Consider the following 16,087-nt stretch of genomic DNA (forward strand, 5'->3'; position numbering starts at 1 on the left):
TGGAGAAGTTTACATGGGGTTTTGGGGATCCTTTTTAGCTTGGGGATGCCTTTTTCCAGGGAATGTTGCCATCTTAGTATGACTTCTGTCATCAAGTCTTGGTTTTGAGGAAGGTGACTTTGTGCCTTGAGCAACTATGTGCTCAGAGATGTTTCTTACTATCCATGATTATTGGTGGGTTTACATCGGGGTTTGTCCCGTGTTCTTTGGTTCTAAGTGGTATTATGAAGATCACTTTAGAAGCTGCTGGGATCCCTGCCTCATCAGTGATTTTGAAGTGCAGCTGAGGGAGCTGGGGTTGTTTAGCCTGGAGAACAGGAGGTTCAGGGGTGATGTTATCACTCTCTACAACTACCTGAAAGGAGGTTGGAGCTGAGTGGGGTTCAGCCTCTTTTCTCAGGCAACAAGTCACAGGACAAGGGGATGTAGTTCTCAAGCTGTGCTAGGGGAGGTTTAGGTTGGACATAAGGAAGAATTTCTTCACCAAAAGGGTGATTAAACATTGGGATGGACTGCCCAGGGATGTGGTGGAGTCACCGTCCCTGGAAGTGTTTAAGAAACAATTGAATATAGCACTTAGTGCTATGGTCTAGTTGATATTGTGGTGTTTGGTCAAAAGTCGGACTCTGTGATCTTAGAGGTCTTTCCCAGCCTAATTGATTTTGTGATTTGGGGCTTTTCCTGGCAACATATGTAAGGATGCGGTTTGGAACAGAATCCTAACAGCTTTTCTCTCTGCAAATTTCCCTGGGAGAACTGGAGCTGAAAAATTTTCGCTTTACAAGAACACTGCAAGACAGAACAAGATAGTTGGGAGAGCTGAGAAGGGAAGTGCAAGGCACCAGCCTTTAAACTGCACACACCCAACACTGTGCTGCACGTTTTTCTCAGCTCCGTGTAACCTGAAGCACCTTCCAGCTGGCAGAGTCTGGAGTGTCCACTACAGCTCCCGCACAGCAAAACCAGCCAGGCCAAAACCCGCTGTGTTCTTGTAAAGCGAAAATTTTTCAGCTCCAGTTCTCCCAGGGAAATTTGTGGAGAAAAGCTGTAACTATTACATGGTCTTTACTGCCATCCAGTGTCCTTTTTTTTGCACTTACAGTCCTTTTCATGGTCTTTTAAGTACTCATCTTTTGATCTTAGTCCATAAATTACTGTTGTATCTTCTCGCTTCTAATGAGTTGTTTCACAGCCTTGAATGTTGGATGCTGATTGGTTAATGCTCTTAAGCTTACAAACTCTGCCCCTTATCTAAAGTTTATAGGATTCTCCTGCAGGTTAGGATATTTTGCATGGGCTCAGCTGCTGGACCCTTTACGGTTCCCAAGACAGATGTGCGAGAGTGGAAGAGGAGAGTCCATCTATGTGAGAAGGAAAGTGCCTTGTCCCAGGGTGTAGATTTGAAAGGCTGCAAGGAGAAGGCCGAATCCAGCAACTGGTTTTGCCCTGGCCCGCTTTACTGTGAGGGAGCTGTAGTGGACACTCTGGACTTTACCAGCCTGAAAGTGCTTCAGGGTACATCTAGCTGAGAAGATTTTGCCCTGGCTCATTTTACTGTGTGGCAGCACCAGAGTGGACACTCTGGACTCTGCCAACCTGAAGCGCTTCAGCTCCCAGCCCTGCTGACAGACTCCACTACCCCCTGGGGCCTGGGGCTGGTGGTGAGGAGCCAGTGCAGCAAAACCAAAAACCCACAGAGGTAGCAGAGTGGGGGTTGCAAACCCCAATGCACTGCCTGTGTTCATTTGTGCATGCAGAAGGGCTTGGGCTGCTCTAGTCCCCTTTTCTGCCTTGGCCTATGATTTTTTTCTTGGCCAAGGCCAGGCTAGGGGGTAGGGGGATAAAAGCAAGGTTTTCCGTATGCAGGCATGGGTCTTCTCCCTGCGTGTGGCAGTTGGGCCTTCCCAGGGCCCCTGACAGCCTCTTCCAGCAGTGGGGGCTTTCTTTTACAACCCAAAGTTTGTAAATGAGTTGGGTGCTGGCGAGAAGGCAGCAAGTCACACTGAGTGTCACTGGTGCAGCCCCCACACCCTCAGGGATGCTTGGGCAGGGGTCTGGGAGTGGGCAGCATCCACCTGATGAGCTCCTCCTCTGTCCTGTAGGAACAGCGGAATACAGCCCACCGGAGTGGATCCTCTTCCACTGCCACCATGGCTGTTCAGCAACAGTCTGGTCCCTGGGCATCCTGCTCTATGAGATGGTCTGCAGGGACCTTCCTTTCAACAACGATGAGGACGTTGTCCAGGGCCAGCTCTTCTTCCTGCCAAGGGTGTCTCGGGGTAGGTACCCGGCTTCATGGCATGGGGGAAATAATGGTATTGGGAGATTGCAGGCACATGAGCATCCCGCTCTTGCAGATATGGGAGAGGTTGATCTCCCTTGGTGAGCTGGAAGAAGAGGCACATGTCCCTCTATTCTGGTCTACTCCAAAACAGAGAATCTGTTGGGAGGTTTGGGCACAGCTCTTGAGCATCCTTCAGCGTGGCTTGACATTGTGGATGGGAGCTGTCTAGCAGGGACATGAATTTTGGTGGTTGTTTCATCTGTCTTAATGCAGGCTGTAGTTGACCTCTAGATTTCCTGAATGGCCATGAGAACTTTGAAAAGGCTAAGCTTTCATTGAGCATCTAGGTGAGCTGATGAGTCCTTTTTTTGTTCAGAGGCCAGCAGACAGGGTGTCCAGCAGAACTGGAGGAAGCCAGAGCAGCAGAGCAAGAAGGTGGCAGGGACAATGTCACTTTTGGGTCCGTGAGTGCCTTATAGTTTGGCTTTTTGTTTCTGAGCATGAAGATGATGAGCCCTGGGTGGTGTGAGCTATCTGCACCAGAGCGGAGATGAGCAAGGTGAGCATTCCACTTCCTGGACCAAATTACATGTTTCTTCTAGATCTTGTATTGTTGGTGGACCGAGGCATGTGCTGTCTAATTTTTTATTTATTTTTTTTTTACAGGTGGTAGGCAACCTTCTGACTGTCAGCCGTGGCTACACCCATCTCTTGGGTTTTTTGTTTTACAGGTAGTCTGCAAACTTCTTGGGTGGCTCAGTTATTGAGTTGTGCAGCCATGAGGCAAAATAAATGTGACATCATAAAAGTCACAGGTAATCCAGATTTCAAAATAGAACCTTGTAACAACTGCATTATATACAGGATCTTAAGAGTATAAGAAATTATGAATATAGATATATAGGGTTGGAAAATACAGATATAAGTTTTATATATAAAACAAGAAAGGGCGTGAAAGTATGAGGAAAATATGCTCGATATGAAGGAAATAGAAACAATTCGGAGGGTTTTTTTCTGTCTCAGTGTAACACAGCAAGTCTGAGATCCTGGCTCGGATTTAAACCACTGCTGCCACCTGATGATGAATACGGAGCACTGAAGTCGTCCCCGAAAAAGAGGCGCCTGGCTCCGCCCCCTCTAGCTCGTCTCCATCCCTCTCGCCTGTGGCTCCACCCACCCTCCCCTCCCATGCTGGGCAGCCCCAGGTGTGGCCAGTGAGGATGACAAGGGGTGAGGCAGCCCCAGCTGTGGCCAGTGAGGATGATGGGCGGGGCCTGCCGGCTGGTTACCTGGGAACCCTTTTTGTAGGGAGCTTCGGGAGGGGAGCGGTAGATTTCAGGGAGGCTGTCAAGCAGTGATGGTGAGAGCATCTTGCAGCAGCTGGAGGAAGCCCCTGGGTGTATCTGGAGATGAATCATTGCTCAAGGAAAGTGCCGAGGGATGAGCCCTGTGCCAGGAGGCAGCGCAGGAGAGGGGAGCAGCGCACGTGAACGGGTGGGGGAGTACGGGGGTGCAGGGAAGATGCAGCTCGGACTGGAGGAAGAGCTTGGAGGTTTCTTTTACTGATATGAATGTGCCAAATAGGGAGTGAGGTTTCCCCTTTTCCAGTTTGTGGGAACTTCACCAGACTGCCACATCTTCTCAAATATAGTGGAAAGTGCTCAGCCACTTCCTCCACAACTTCCCCCAGCACCGGCGGAAGCATCTCACCAGCTGTGATCCCTACTCCATGCTAGTCATAGGGAAACAGTGGTTTTCTTTGCTTCTTAATGCCATGAGATGCATGGAGCTGTTCCTTGCCAGGCTCCTGGATCCTACTGTACAGGGGGATGGATCTCTGCTGTCTCCTGGGGCCAGTGAAGGTCCTGCAGCCAAGAATTCTTGAAAAAGTCTTCCAACAATGGCCCGTCTGAGGGCTGCATGGATAAACACCTTATGATGAGCTGCTGGCACGCTGGGGAGAGAAACCAGAAACCGATGGTCAATGGGAGAAGGCTCCTGTCCATCCTCTCTTATGGTGGGTTTCAGGTCTTTGGGTTTCAGGTGCAGTTGGTGGAACAGCCTCGGCAATCCATGAGCAGTAAGAGCTTTCTGTCCAGGGACTTTTTGTCTGGGAGGAGTCTTCATCCATGTTCAATTTTAGGACTCAGACTAGATTTTCAGAGCAGGACAAGAGGAGATTCAAGGACTCCCTGAAACAATATCTCAGCTTTGGCCATATTGATCATCATCATTGGTCTACTCTGGCCTCCAATCTGGAGACACGGAGACACACTATTCATAATGCCGCTGCTTCCTTTGAGAACACACGCAGAATCATTCTTGAGGAGAAAAGACAACACAGAAAGAACCGTGTCTTGCTGATACCGCCTAAGGAGACTTTCTGCTGTGCCTTTTGCAACCGGACTTGTCTATCTCGCACTGGCCTTTTTAACCACCAGCGCGTTTGCAGCAAGTGTGGGTAGAAGTCCTTCTCAAATCTTCGTTCACGGAGCCTAGCCACGATGATGATGTTCGAGCACCTTCTGTCTTGTCCTGGTATGGCTCCCACAGGTCTCCAAAAAAAGTAAGAGGAAGCCCTTAAACCTGGTTTCCTTTTTGCCTCCACATGCAGAGACGTTTTTTTGAAAGAAACTGTTGTGAGTGGAGACAGCTGGGTCTCCTGTTGATGCGAAACATCTCAAACAGAGCTAGCCTCCACCACAAAGAGACCACCTTTCCCTTCTCTTGCTTCATGTGGCTGGGACTTTCTGTCATTTCAGCTTTTAGAAGTGCGTGGCCAGGCTCTCTTCAGCCGCGCTGAGCCCAGCTTAGCCGAAACCTGGAGGAGACAAAAATGTACCGTGACAAGCTCTGGAGATGGTGTCCAAGTTCTTTTTGAAAATGTTCACCTCCAGGCTGAGAAATTTAATCATTGCACTTTGTGCACTCTTTGGGAGATCTTGGGGGAAGTGTGGAGGATGGGAACTGGAGTTCAAAGGTTTTTTCTCTTTCAGTTGTTAAATAAAACCAGTTGGGGCTTAGGTAGGGAGCCTGCAGTGTTTTCCTTTCTCTCCCTTTTTTAGCAAGCTTGCATTTCTTCCAGAAAAATTGAGGAATGGAAAGCTTTTACTTGGTTATTTGGGCCAGAAACACACGGCTCTTCCAAACTGATGTGGGTTAGCCCAGCAGGCAGGTAAACACCACACAGCTGTTCTTGCACTTCCTTCCCAGTGGGATGGGAGAAAGAATCAGAAAAAAGGTAAAACCTGTAGATTCAGATAAAGATAGTTTAAGAGGGCAGAAAAGGAAGAGGAAAATAATCATAAAAGAGTATATAAATCAAGTGATGAACAATGCAGCTGTTCCTCATCTAACTGCCCAATGCCCAAGGAGTACCTGAACAGTAGACTGGCAACCCAGCAGCCAACTCCCTCTAGTTTTGTTTTTCAGCATGACACTATATGGAATATCCCTTGGGCCAGTTGTCCTGGTTATGTCCCCTGCCAAATTCTTGTGCATCCTAAGCCTCCTGGCTGGCTGGGCAGCATGAGAAGCTGAAAAGTCATTGACTTAGACACTAAGCACTGCTCAGCAAAAATTAACACATCAGAGTGTTACCAATATCATCCTAATCCTAAATCCAAAATGCAGCACTAAACCAGCTCCTGGGGAGGAAAATTAACTCTATCCCAGCTGAAAGCAGGACACAAACTCTCAATCATTGCTAAGTGTTTTAGTTAATCTAATGCTAGCAGGGTGGGTGCAGCATGGCCTTGAAGCCCTGGGCTCTGTGCTTTGTTGTTGATGTGGCAATGTGAGGAAGATGTAAAACGAAGGACAAACTGGCAACTTCAGAAGAGCTGATTTGCTTTGCCTCACACTGCTTGGAGAGCAAGTCCTGGGTCTGAGGATGTTAGCATTAGTAGTAATTAGAATTTTATACACTTTAGCATACATTCTTAAGTAGAATGCTTCTGCTTTTTTATTCCCGCTGTATTTGTGATCTTTCTGCTTGTGTTCACAGATTTTACACAGAGCACACAATTTGCCTTATGTCAGGAATCTGGGAAGGTAAAATTAATGTTCAGCTCAGACAGCATTCCATTTTGCTCTATTTTGGACCTGTAACAGTGCTCTGCTTTCTACTGAAGCACAGGCTACAGGAGAAAGGATGCCTTTTCTGCTCTGGGAAGAAGGAGTGAACGGCTCTTGGTTAAAGCAGTTTCCTGAATTTTTCCCTGGATAATCTCAATCTCACTGTGGAATTCCGTGTTCTGAAAATGGCTCTTATCTGTGTATTTATTCTGTTCCTTATCTGCCAGCCAATTCCTTCTGTCCTTTCCAGGGAAGGGAAGCAGGACTGCTAATGGAGCAGTCACAGATTGTTACAGGTGCTTTAAAGCTGAGAAGAGATTGTCTTTTTTAATTTTATTTTTTTTTAATAGTCAAGCATTCCACCCCAGACTGTGCAGCAACATTTAAAACATTTACATTCCTAATTGCTCATTATGTGTCAAGCTTGGCCACATTTTCAATGCTTGGTTTTACCAAAACCTTCATATAGCTAAGTATGAGGTGTGTCCTACATGGCTCATAGAGTAAGAAATCACCCCGTGGTTGGTCTCAAAAGTCACCTTCTACAGGCAATTCCAGCTCCATGGTTTGCCAAGCTTTCATGTTTCCTGTGGCATTTTGGCCACTTGAATCAGTGGATCTCCATAGCACTGCATCTCTTGAGTTTTTTATCTGTCATATCAGGTGTTGGCAGACACCAACATGATAACTGAGTTTGGACTCATCGGAGAAAAACAGGAGTCTGGGGATCAAACCTGCATGGATGATCACACCGCTGCAGAGCATTTCAAATATGCTCCTGTTGTTTTAAGCTGAGTGTTACCAAGCAACTTGAGAACAAACTTTAGGCTTTCTTCGAGTCAATGACTTTTAGAAAAATAAAAAATACTCAAAACGCAGATTTCTGTAAAAGAAATCTTGTATTTAAAAGAAAGAAAGCAGGGAAAAAAAACAAAGCTTGACAGTGCATGGACAGATCACAGGGCATTAATTTTCTTACAGCAAAGGTGGAATGATGCCCACACAGAAGCCTGGAGAATATTTATAGGCTGAACTGACTGGCTGCATGAATTTAAGGCAAACAAACAAGTAGTAGAAGCAGATTGAGATATTTCACTGCAATGCCTTTGCCCCTCGAAATACGTGTGGAAGTCTGCAGCATTCAGAGATGGATTTGTGTGCATGCATTCAGATAGGGCAAATCCCACTTGCCTGGCATTACACAAAGCCTAGTGCTGGTCTCACTAGGAGCAGTCTTGCCTCCTTGGCTTTGGAAAAGGTTTTGGGAACCAGCAGAGAAGGAAACAATGAAAGAGGGAACATATTTGCCTAGTTTCAAGGCAGAGACAAATTCCTGGGGCAAGTCAGGCTTGGTCAAACATCTTCCACATATCCACAGGCTCCATGGTGCATTTCTGAAAATTGTGGCCATCATGAGAGCATCTGGGCACTGCAGCGGTCTTCCCAGTGGGCTGGGGTACAGATTTCCTGACAGAGTGATGAACCAGCATGGCCTCAAGCAACAGTGAGGGTGAAGTTTTTTCTGGGAACAGAGAGGAAAGAAAATCCAGTTGATTGTCCCTGCCTCGTTGCTGACCTGGGAGGCCTGATGGATTGGCTTCACTGAGCCAGTGTTCCCGGGCACAGCAGCTCCTGCCTGAGAGAGGAGCCGGGAGCTGAGGTAAAGGTGAGGCTCTCTGGGGCTTGCAGTTTATTTCTTTAAAAAGTGTCTGTGTTATTAGTGGAGTGTTACTGATAACCTCTTCCCAGGAGGTTCCCTCCCAAGCTGCCGAGCACCCTGAGAGCAGAGCTGCTTCCTTCATCCTGCGGGAACGCCGCAGCATCTCCCACATTTAGCAGACACACTCCGTCTGTCGTCATTCCCATCCGGCACCTGCCACCCTTAACCCAGATGGTCTCCCTGACGCCGCCGCCTCGTCATGTTTGGTACGGGCAGGTCGGTCCGCCTCCTTCCTTGCGGCAGCGTAGGGTGCCCTTAGTCAAGATGTCGGCGGAGCCTCAGGGGGGGAGGGTGGGGTGTGCTGCCTCCGCCATCTTGGCTGCGGGCAGCGCGTACTGCTGAGGTGGCCTTGCCGGGCGGGCGGGGCCCGTCGGGAGGGAGCGGCGGGAGCGGCGCGGGCAGGTGGGAGCGGCGGGGCCTGCGGGGGTTCCGATGGGGACTAGGGGGTAATCGTGTTCCCCGTGAGGGGAGGCAGGGTAGGTGGGTCAGTGAGGTCCCCTGAGGAGGGGGGGAGTGGTCAGGGGTGTCTCCTGTGAGGGGGTTGGGAGGGTCGGTGGTGTCTCTCACAGGAGGGTCTGGGGGGGCAGTGGTGTCCCCTGCCGCTGTGGGGTCAGCAGTTTCCCACAGAGCAGCACGGGGGCTCAGCGGTGTTCCCTGTGACTTTGTCCCTTATAGCCACGCCAAGCGCAGCAACCGGGGTGATCCGTGGGGTTCCCTGTAGCAGCAGCAGGGAACTTTTTGGAAGCAGCAGCATTGTCTGTAGCTTTGCTGGAAGGAGAGGGGGTCAGCGTTGTGCCCTAAGCAGATCCCACGGGGAGAATGGAATTCTGCCACCACTCTTCTGCTAAGGCTTTGGAAGGGTCCGTCATCTCCTGAGTAGGGGATTTGGGACCTTCCCACTGGTGGGATGGGCCCTGGAGGTCACCGCAGGGCTGCCTTGGGCTGGTGGGGAGGCCGGCAGATGGACAGGCAGATGGGCAGTTCCCCCCTCCAGTGGAGGAGGGAACACCTCCCCTCCTGCTGTCCTGACCCCAAAGTAGGACCACAGCCCATGCCAAACCCAGTATAGCAACCCGGGCTCGGCCTGGGGCAGGGTAGAGGTGCTGGGCTTCAGTTGGAGGAACATGGCATAAATTTGTCCTGTGGCCGTGCCGCATACCTGAGGTGTCAGGTGTTTGTCTTGCTGTTCTGATGTCCAGGATCTTTTACAGGGAGGCTCAGCTCTGACTTCTACCCCAACAGACCTTTTTGTGATGGGGATGTGTTGTGAACCCTTTTGTTTGTCTGTCCAGAGGTGGGAGTGGAAATATAGGGCAATTCTCCGTGAGCTTGAATTACATCCTCAATAGCAAGGATAAAGAAAATGTCGGTGAGTTTGGAGTTCTGCAGGAAAACTTCTCTGAGTGGAGGTGATGTTTCTCATTTGTCATGCATGTGGCCCTTGTGAATATCCCACCTGCAGTGAGGACCAGGAGTAAGATAATGCTGGAGCATCTGCAGCTGTAGGTGAACCTCTGAGTTTCCTTGTCTGGAGCAGGTTGTGGAGCTGCTGCTGTAGGCTCTGTGAGGTGCTGCTAGTGTGGTGTGGTGTCTGTGCACTGGATTTGACAAGCAAGTTTTTTTGTAGGCTTGTCCTTCCCTTTCTCAGAGAGATCAAAGGCAATGATGGCCTGGAGGCTCTTGTTCATGTCCTACTCTGAAGCATTTAGTAAGGCAGTACAGACAGTGACTCCTCTGTTGTGTTGGGGATATCTCTCCCGGAATGGGATGTTTTCTTAAGTCTGCTGGACTCTCAGTTCCTTCCTTACTGGGAGTGGGACAATGGTGCCATGCCCAGCAGGTATCTAAAAATCACGGATCTTTTTTGACAGTTTGTCATGTGCTCCTTTTCATTTGTAAGCAGGTCAGACTGGCAGCCAGGTGACATATGTGAGGAATGTTTTGGTCTTAGACTTGGCCTCTCTTTCTCCCCTCAGCTTTTCAGCTGAAGACTTCAGGATATGTTGCAAATCTGACCTGTTTTCTGTTACTGACCCAGTCAGGCAGGACTGCCTTGAGGTCAGCATGAGGGTTTGTGGGTACTGAGATGTTAAATGTGGATCATAAGAAAAAAAAAAACAAACCCCTTGCTTTCTGGCTTTGAGCTTCAGATTTCCTTGTTTCTTTGTTGGATTTGGATTGGCTGTAAATTGATGAGAGAACTGGACAGAAGAGATTAATGCAGTCACATGGTTCATTTGATAATGGGATTAATGCACTGTAATGTATTGGCTTTGTCCTGCAGTGCCCTGTGCCTACCTGTAGCCGATCTGCTGACCTCCTTTGCAGGCCTGTTGTCCAAATAGGTGACTGCTGCCTGAATGTGTGTTCTTATGTCCTTTCAGAGCTTCTGCAGTCCCATGGCGACCTACCTGGAGTTCATCCAGCAAAATGAGGAGCGTGATGGAGTGCGTTTCAGCTGGAACGTGTGGCCCTCCAGCAGGCTGGAGGCCACAAGGATGGTTGTCCCGCTGGCTTGTCTCCTGACCCCACTGAAGGAACGTCTTGACCTGCCACCTGTGCAGTATGAACCGGTGCTTTGCAGCAGGCCAACTTGCAAAGCAGTGCTTAACCCACTCTGGTATGAATTTCTTGGCTGGGGATGTTAAGAGAGGCTGAATAGTACCTAATTTTTATCTGAACTTCACTACTTCCTTATTCCCCTTTTTCTCTGCCCAGTGCCTGGAGGCTCTTTCATTTAAATGTGGTGGGCTTGTTAAAATCCACACATGCTTAAGGAGATACACTAACATGTGTGTTATTAGAGCTGGCAGGACCAGAGGAGGCAGGAGGAGGCTGTTAAGGCAGAGATGAAATGACTGATCCTCCTACCACTGCAGAGAATTTTGTGGTGAATGTTGAAACTCAAAATAAACAAATATGCCAATTTTACTGATACCATCCTCTGGACTGTGATGTTCACTTGTTTTCCTGCTTCCACATCCTGCTGCTTGTAAGTCAGTTCCAGTATGAGCATCAGGAAATAATTTTAGAGGAATAAGCTCGGTCCCAAAATCATGTGATGATCATGCATGCTCTGAGTGTAGCACTGGGCTCAGAAGAAGCAGGAAAAGATAGTAAGAGAAAGTAAAATGAGACCAAATCCAGGAACTGAGAATATGGCTAGGCATACCACAGCAGCAGGATGTTGTAACAGGCTGAGGAGAGTAAACTCTTTAGGGCAGGGAACAGCCTCTTTGTTCTGTGTTTGCACAGGATCCAGGTGGATGCCTCCTGCTGCTCTGAGACTGTAGAACTTTGTGCTACAGCTGTACAAACAGTAAGACAACTGAGATAAGCCTAAGTGTAGTGAAAGAAGGATTAGACCCAAGTCTTTGTCTACCAGAGCCTTTGCTCCCCAGAGCTGTCAGTGGTCCATCATGCTGACAAGCCTGGCAGGGCTGCATAAGCTAATGAACTTTCTGGCAATAGAGCAAGAATCTGAATCCTTAGAACATTTGTTATTCAAGCTGCAGTGTCTGATACTGTTTCTTCCTCAGTGAACCAGCATAGATAATTGTGAAGCTGTGCTGTAAAATTGTTTCTGAAGTCATACTAATGCCTCATCTTTCCCTTGCAGCCAAGTTGACTATCGGGCCAAGCTTTGGGCTTGTAACTTCTGTTTTCAGAGAAATCAGGTAAGCTGGAAAAAGCATCAGCCCTTTCATCTTTTCAGTCAACATTTTATTGATAGCCTTCTCTGAAAAAGGGCATTAAGCTTAAATTGCCCTTCTCTAAATTCCATGCCTTGGCCTTTTTCTCTGCTGAACCCAGGCCACAATACAGTCTGCTTTACCTGACATCTTGGCTATTTTCAGTCCAGTTTTGCCAGTGATTTTGCTGGCTTGCAGGACATATAAAGGAGATAAAAATGCTGTTTTGTCCCATGTGTTTCCCGTGCGTTTTTTGCACTTGATATTTACTGTTCTTGCAAAGTATGAAATTCATCAGATTTGAGTAGACTTTTGGCATCAGAAACTATCACATGGCTACAAGACTTTCAACTAATGCATAGTTGCTGCTGTAGTCCTATACTGTATTTACCTGGATCGAGTAGCTGTCCATCCTGCTGGCCACTTGTTGTCTGTGCTTAGGAAGGCAGCAGTATAGGTCTCTTGTCATGAATTAATTAGCTTGGTGCAGTGGCAGTAAATAAAGAGTTCAATAACCACATAATGAGTAGGGCAGCTTTGTACTGAAGAGGAGAGCCCTACATTTCTGTCCTGCAACTTCCTTGTCCTGATTTTTTGTTCTCTTTTTCAGTTCCCCCCAGCATATGCAGGCATATCTGAAGTCAATCAACCAGCAGAGCTTATGCCTCAGTTTTCAACAATTGAATATATAGTGCAGGTAAATGAATCACAGGCACGTTTGAAGCCCCCAGAATTGTCTTGTCTGTGACAGATTATATATGTGATAATTTGCTTTAGATAATGCAAATGCACTGCAAGGTGCTTATGACAGGACTAATTTTATGCCTTGGCTGAAGGCATTATAAAGTATCACCTGGTGTATCCATGCCCCTAAAATTCATCTCTTTCCACATTAGCGAGGTCCGCAGACGCCACTGATCTTCCTGTATGTTGTTGACACGTGCTTGGAAGAGGAGGATTTGCAGGCGCTGAAGGAGTCCCTCCAGATGTCCCTGAGCCTGCTGCCTGCCAGTGCTCTGGTGGGGCTGATCACTTTTGGCAGGATGGTCCAGGTTCATGAGCTGAGCTGTGAAGGGATTTCCAAGAGCTACGTGTTTCGGGGCACAAAGGACCTGACAGCTAAGCAAATACAGGTATGCTCTGCTATCTTGTAGGCCACTGGCTTGTTCCTGTTAGCTTTGTTGACACCACTGCTAGTTTTTTAAGCACAGGGCTCTTGGGTAGAAAGGAGGGCTCAATGCTCTTAACTGTTAGCCTGATGCCCTCCCAGTTTTTGCCTTTGTAAATCCCCTGGAAGCTTGTCCAAGACTGAATGGTGTATCTCACGTAACAGAGCCACTGATCCATTCCTAATGGGAGTGCAAAGATGAATAATTTCACAGATTTAAATATATTTATTGCTACAGTATTACAGGCCTCAGGGTATGTTAAATAGTACTATAAGTAATATGTTTAGTGTTTGGATAGTACATCTCCTCTGCCTCCTCTTTACTATTCTCTAGGATATGCTTGGGCTTTCAAGGCCAGCCGTCTCTATGCAACAGGGAAGACCTCTTCAAACTCCAGAGCAACCTCCTATTTCCAGCAGGTAAGCCTCACCAGCACAGCAGATGAGCAGGGCAGATGTTTTGTGCCCCTTAGGGGCATGCTTCTAAACCTGGTTTTCCCAAGAGAAGTTTTTGTAAGAAAGAAGATTTAAATGGCATTGTCTTGTCACAGTTATTTCTCTACATTAAGTGATATGTATGTATGGGATTACTAGAGCTGCTGGATGGGATTACTAGAGCTGCAGGCAGTGTATTAGACTTCTACAGTATCTTAGTTTTGCAGTTGCAAGAGCAGGATTGCCTTTCAGGCTAGATTTCTGCTTGTAAAACGTAGAGTGGCTGTCTTTGGAAAGCACATTGCGTAGGGGTTGCCTGGAGCAAGGACCTGTCTTTGACTGACCAGCGAATGGGGGCCCTGGACTATGGATAACAATCCTGTATATCATCTCCTACCTCCTGATCCAGCAAATCCAAACCAGTGACCCCTGAACAGTAAAGCTGTATTTGCCTCTGTTGAATACAGTTTTCTCTTTTGCAGCTCCTCTTTTTCAGTGGCAGCTCTCGTGTTTCAGCAAACTAAATCACCACTGAATTTTTTTCCTATTCTTTGTGTGACTTTTTTCTTCATGTCAGTGTCTGATGTCTTGTTTTGATCAAATTTTTTATTTTGCACAGGCTTGTTATCTTGGAAAGTTTGGATGTAAGAAGGCAACGTGCCACATGTCTTTTTGCTTCTAATTGCTGTTTCAATGCAATTTATGTGTGCCAGGAACAAAGGGACACTTTTTTCCTTCTCTGAACTTAGAAGTAGGACAACATTTCATTTGAATTTTTGCAGGTTTCTACAGCCAGTACATAAGATTGACATGAATTTAACAGATCTGCTTGGAGAACTGCAAAGGGACCCGTGGCCAGTGACCCAGGGAAAGAGACCTTTACGTTCCACTGGTGTAGCTCTTTCCATCGCAGTTGGCTTATTGGAGGTACTTGTAATGCTGCTGTTTGAGATGAGCAGGTCAAAGTAAGCACATGGCAGAGTTTGCTGAGATGTGTGCAGGTGTCAGTCCATCTGGGTTACAGTGGGCTGCAGAGGTGCAATTTGCCTCTACTGACATTTGATGTGTATAAGCACCAGCTGATGTAGAGTGGGCTGGAGGTTTCATCCAAATGGTAAAATTCACAGGTGTTTAAAGGTCTCTGATTCTCATGTGTACTGCCACACAACAGGTGATACTATGCACTGGATTTATCTGAGGGTCATCTAAGATAGAAGAGAACAGAAACTGCCTGCTTCCTGTTTTGAAAACAGGAAGCTTAACATAGTTGGGGTTTAAACTTCACCAGAGTGCTGTGATTGTCATCGCTACTTATCGAGGTGGCCTCTAGCAGGGACAGGTGCCTATGACATTGCAGAAAGACATGCAGACACTTGTCTCAAGAAAGCATTGTTGCCATTTGTCTTGGGTTAAACACAATGTGTGCCAGGGAGGCAGGACTTATTGTAAATTTGAAAATACAAGACTTTTTGAGCAAGGTGTAGAAACGAAATAACAGTTTTTACGAATAACGGAGAACAATACAGACTAAAACAGCAAAACACAGTAACCACAGGGGTACAGAAAGAAAATGGTCTGCCTCTCCAAACCTCCCCTCAAGAGACTGGAGACCACCCGGCTGCGTGGTTTCCCCCCTCCCCCTGGCAAACCAAAGGAATGCGGGGAAGGATGGCAGAGAGCTCTTCCCACTGCTGCCTGGCCAGACCATGGTGCCATTGTTGGTGAGCACCCTTGCGTGGTGGCATGGCAAAAATTCAGAAAGAGGCTTTAAACCCCATAACAGCATTTAATTTAATAAGTTTCCTTTTTTCTTCCCTCCCTCCCTCCCTTCCTTCTGATATAAGTCTTTATTTTTATTTTAGGGCACATTTCCAAACACAGGGGCCAGAATAATGCTGTTTACAGGCGGGCCACCGACACAAGGACCAGGCATGGTGGTGGGAGATGAACTGAAAACACCCATCCGTTCTTGGCATGACATAGAGAAGGATAATGCAAGGTTCATGAAGAAGGCCACCAAAGTAGGTGTTAGTGCCTGCCGGGGGTGTTTAAAAGCTAAAACTGAATATTGTGTTGGACCACTACATGTGTTGGACCACTACATGGGGGAGAAAGGACAGTACACAAAGCTATATACATTGCTATGTTGACAGCTGCCCAATGTCCTTCCTCAGTAAATATATTCCATTCTGTCAATGTAGGAACAATATGTCCAGGTATTTGCATGGTTGTCCTTGAAACGCCCAGTCTTCTGTGTGTGATAAATTGTGAGAATGGTCAAGGGAAGGGTAAAAGACTTTCTCCTAGTTATTTCTCCAGCATGGTCATGTATCTTCTCAGAGAAAAAAAGTATTTCAGTGTTATTTCTTAGCTGATGTTAGGTGGAGAGTTTGTTCATCAACATCATTGTAACTCCTTCTGGGAAGGAAAAAACCTGTCTTCCAAGAATTGGTCATTTCCAGAAAGCTTCCTTTGTTCTTCTTGATGTGTAAAACAATTGTTAAAATAGTAAAAATAGTCAGACATGAAATGTCCTTGTCAGCTTAGAGAAAGCAGTACGACACCTATTCTCTTAACTATCACCTAGAAGTCTTTGGGTTTCCACTAAGTCATCACAGGCAAAGATCCCATGCGATTCATGCACTCTCTGTATTTGAGAAATGCAACTCAAATCTCGTCCAAGTGCATCCCTCACCCTAGATGGGAGAAGC

At 47.2% G+C, this 16,087-nt stretch overlaps 1 protein-coding gene across 1 annotated transcript in view; it reads left to right on the forward strand.

The window, feature by feature from the left end:
- The first annotated feature begins 8,447 nt into the window (after positions 1-8,447).
- The window catches only part of SEC23B (Sec23 homolog B, coat complex II component), a 17,209-nt gene continuing 9,569 nt past the window's right edge, over positions 8,448-16,087 (forward strand). Inside the window, exons 1-8 of the mRNA XM_027663028.1 lie at positions 8,448-8,483; positions 10,466-10,701; positions 11,701-11,758; positions 12,384-12,470; positions 12,670-12,906; positions 13,276-13,361; positions 14,159-14,303; positions 15,239-15,397. Of these exons, the coding sequence (XP_027518829.1) occupies positions 10,481-10,701; positions 11,701-11,758; positions 12,384-12,470; positions 12,670-12,906; positions 13,276-13,361; positions 14,159-14,303; positions 15,239-15,397 (993 nt within the window). The 5' untranslated portion in view covers positions 8,448-8,483; positions 10,466-10,480. The remainder of the gene's footprint in view (positions 8,484-10,465; positions 10,702-11,700; positions 11,759-12,383; positions 12,471-12,669; positions 12,907-13,275; positions 13,362-14,158; positions 14,304-15,238; positions 15,398-16,087) is intronic.

The sequence above is a fragment of the Corapipo altera genome, unplaced genomic scaffold (assembly GCF_003945725.1).
Source record: "Corapipo altera isolate COAL_440 unplaced genomic scaffold, ASM394572v1 94, whole genome shotgun sequence".
Taxonomy (NCBI): domain Eukaryota; kingdom Metazoa; phylum Chordata; class Aves; order Passeriformes; family Pipridae; genus Corapipo; species Corapipo altera.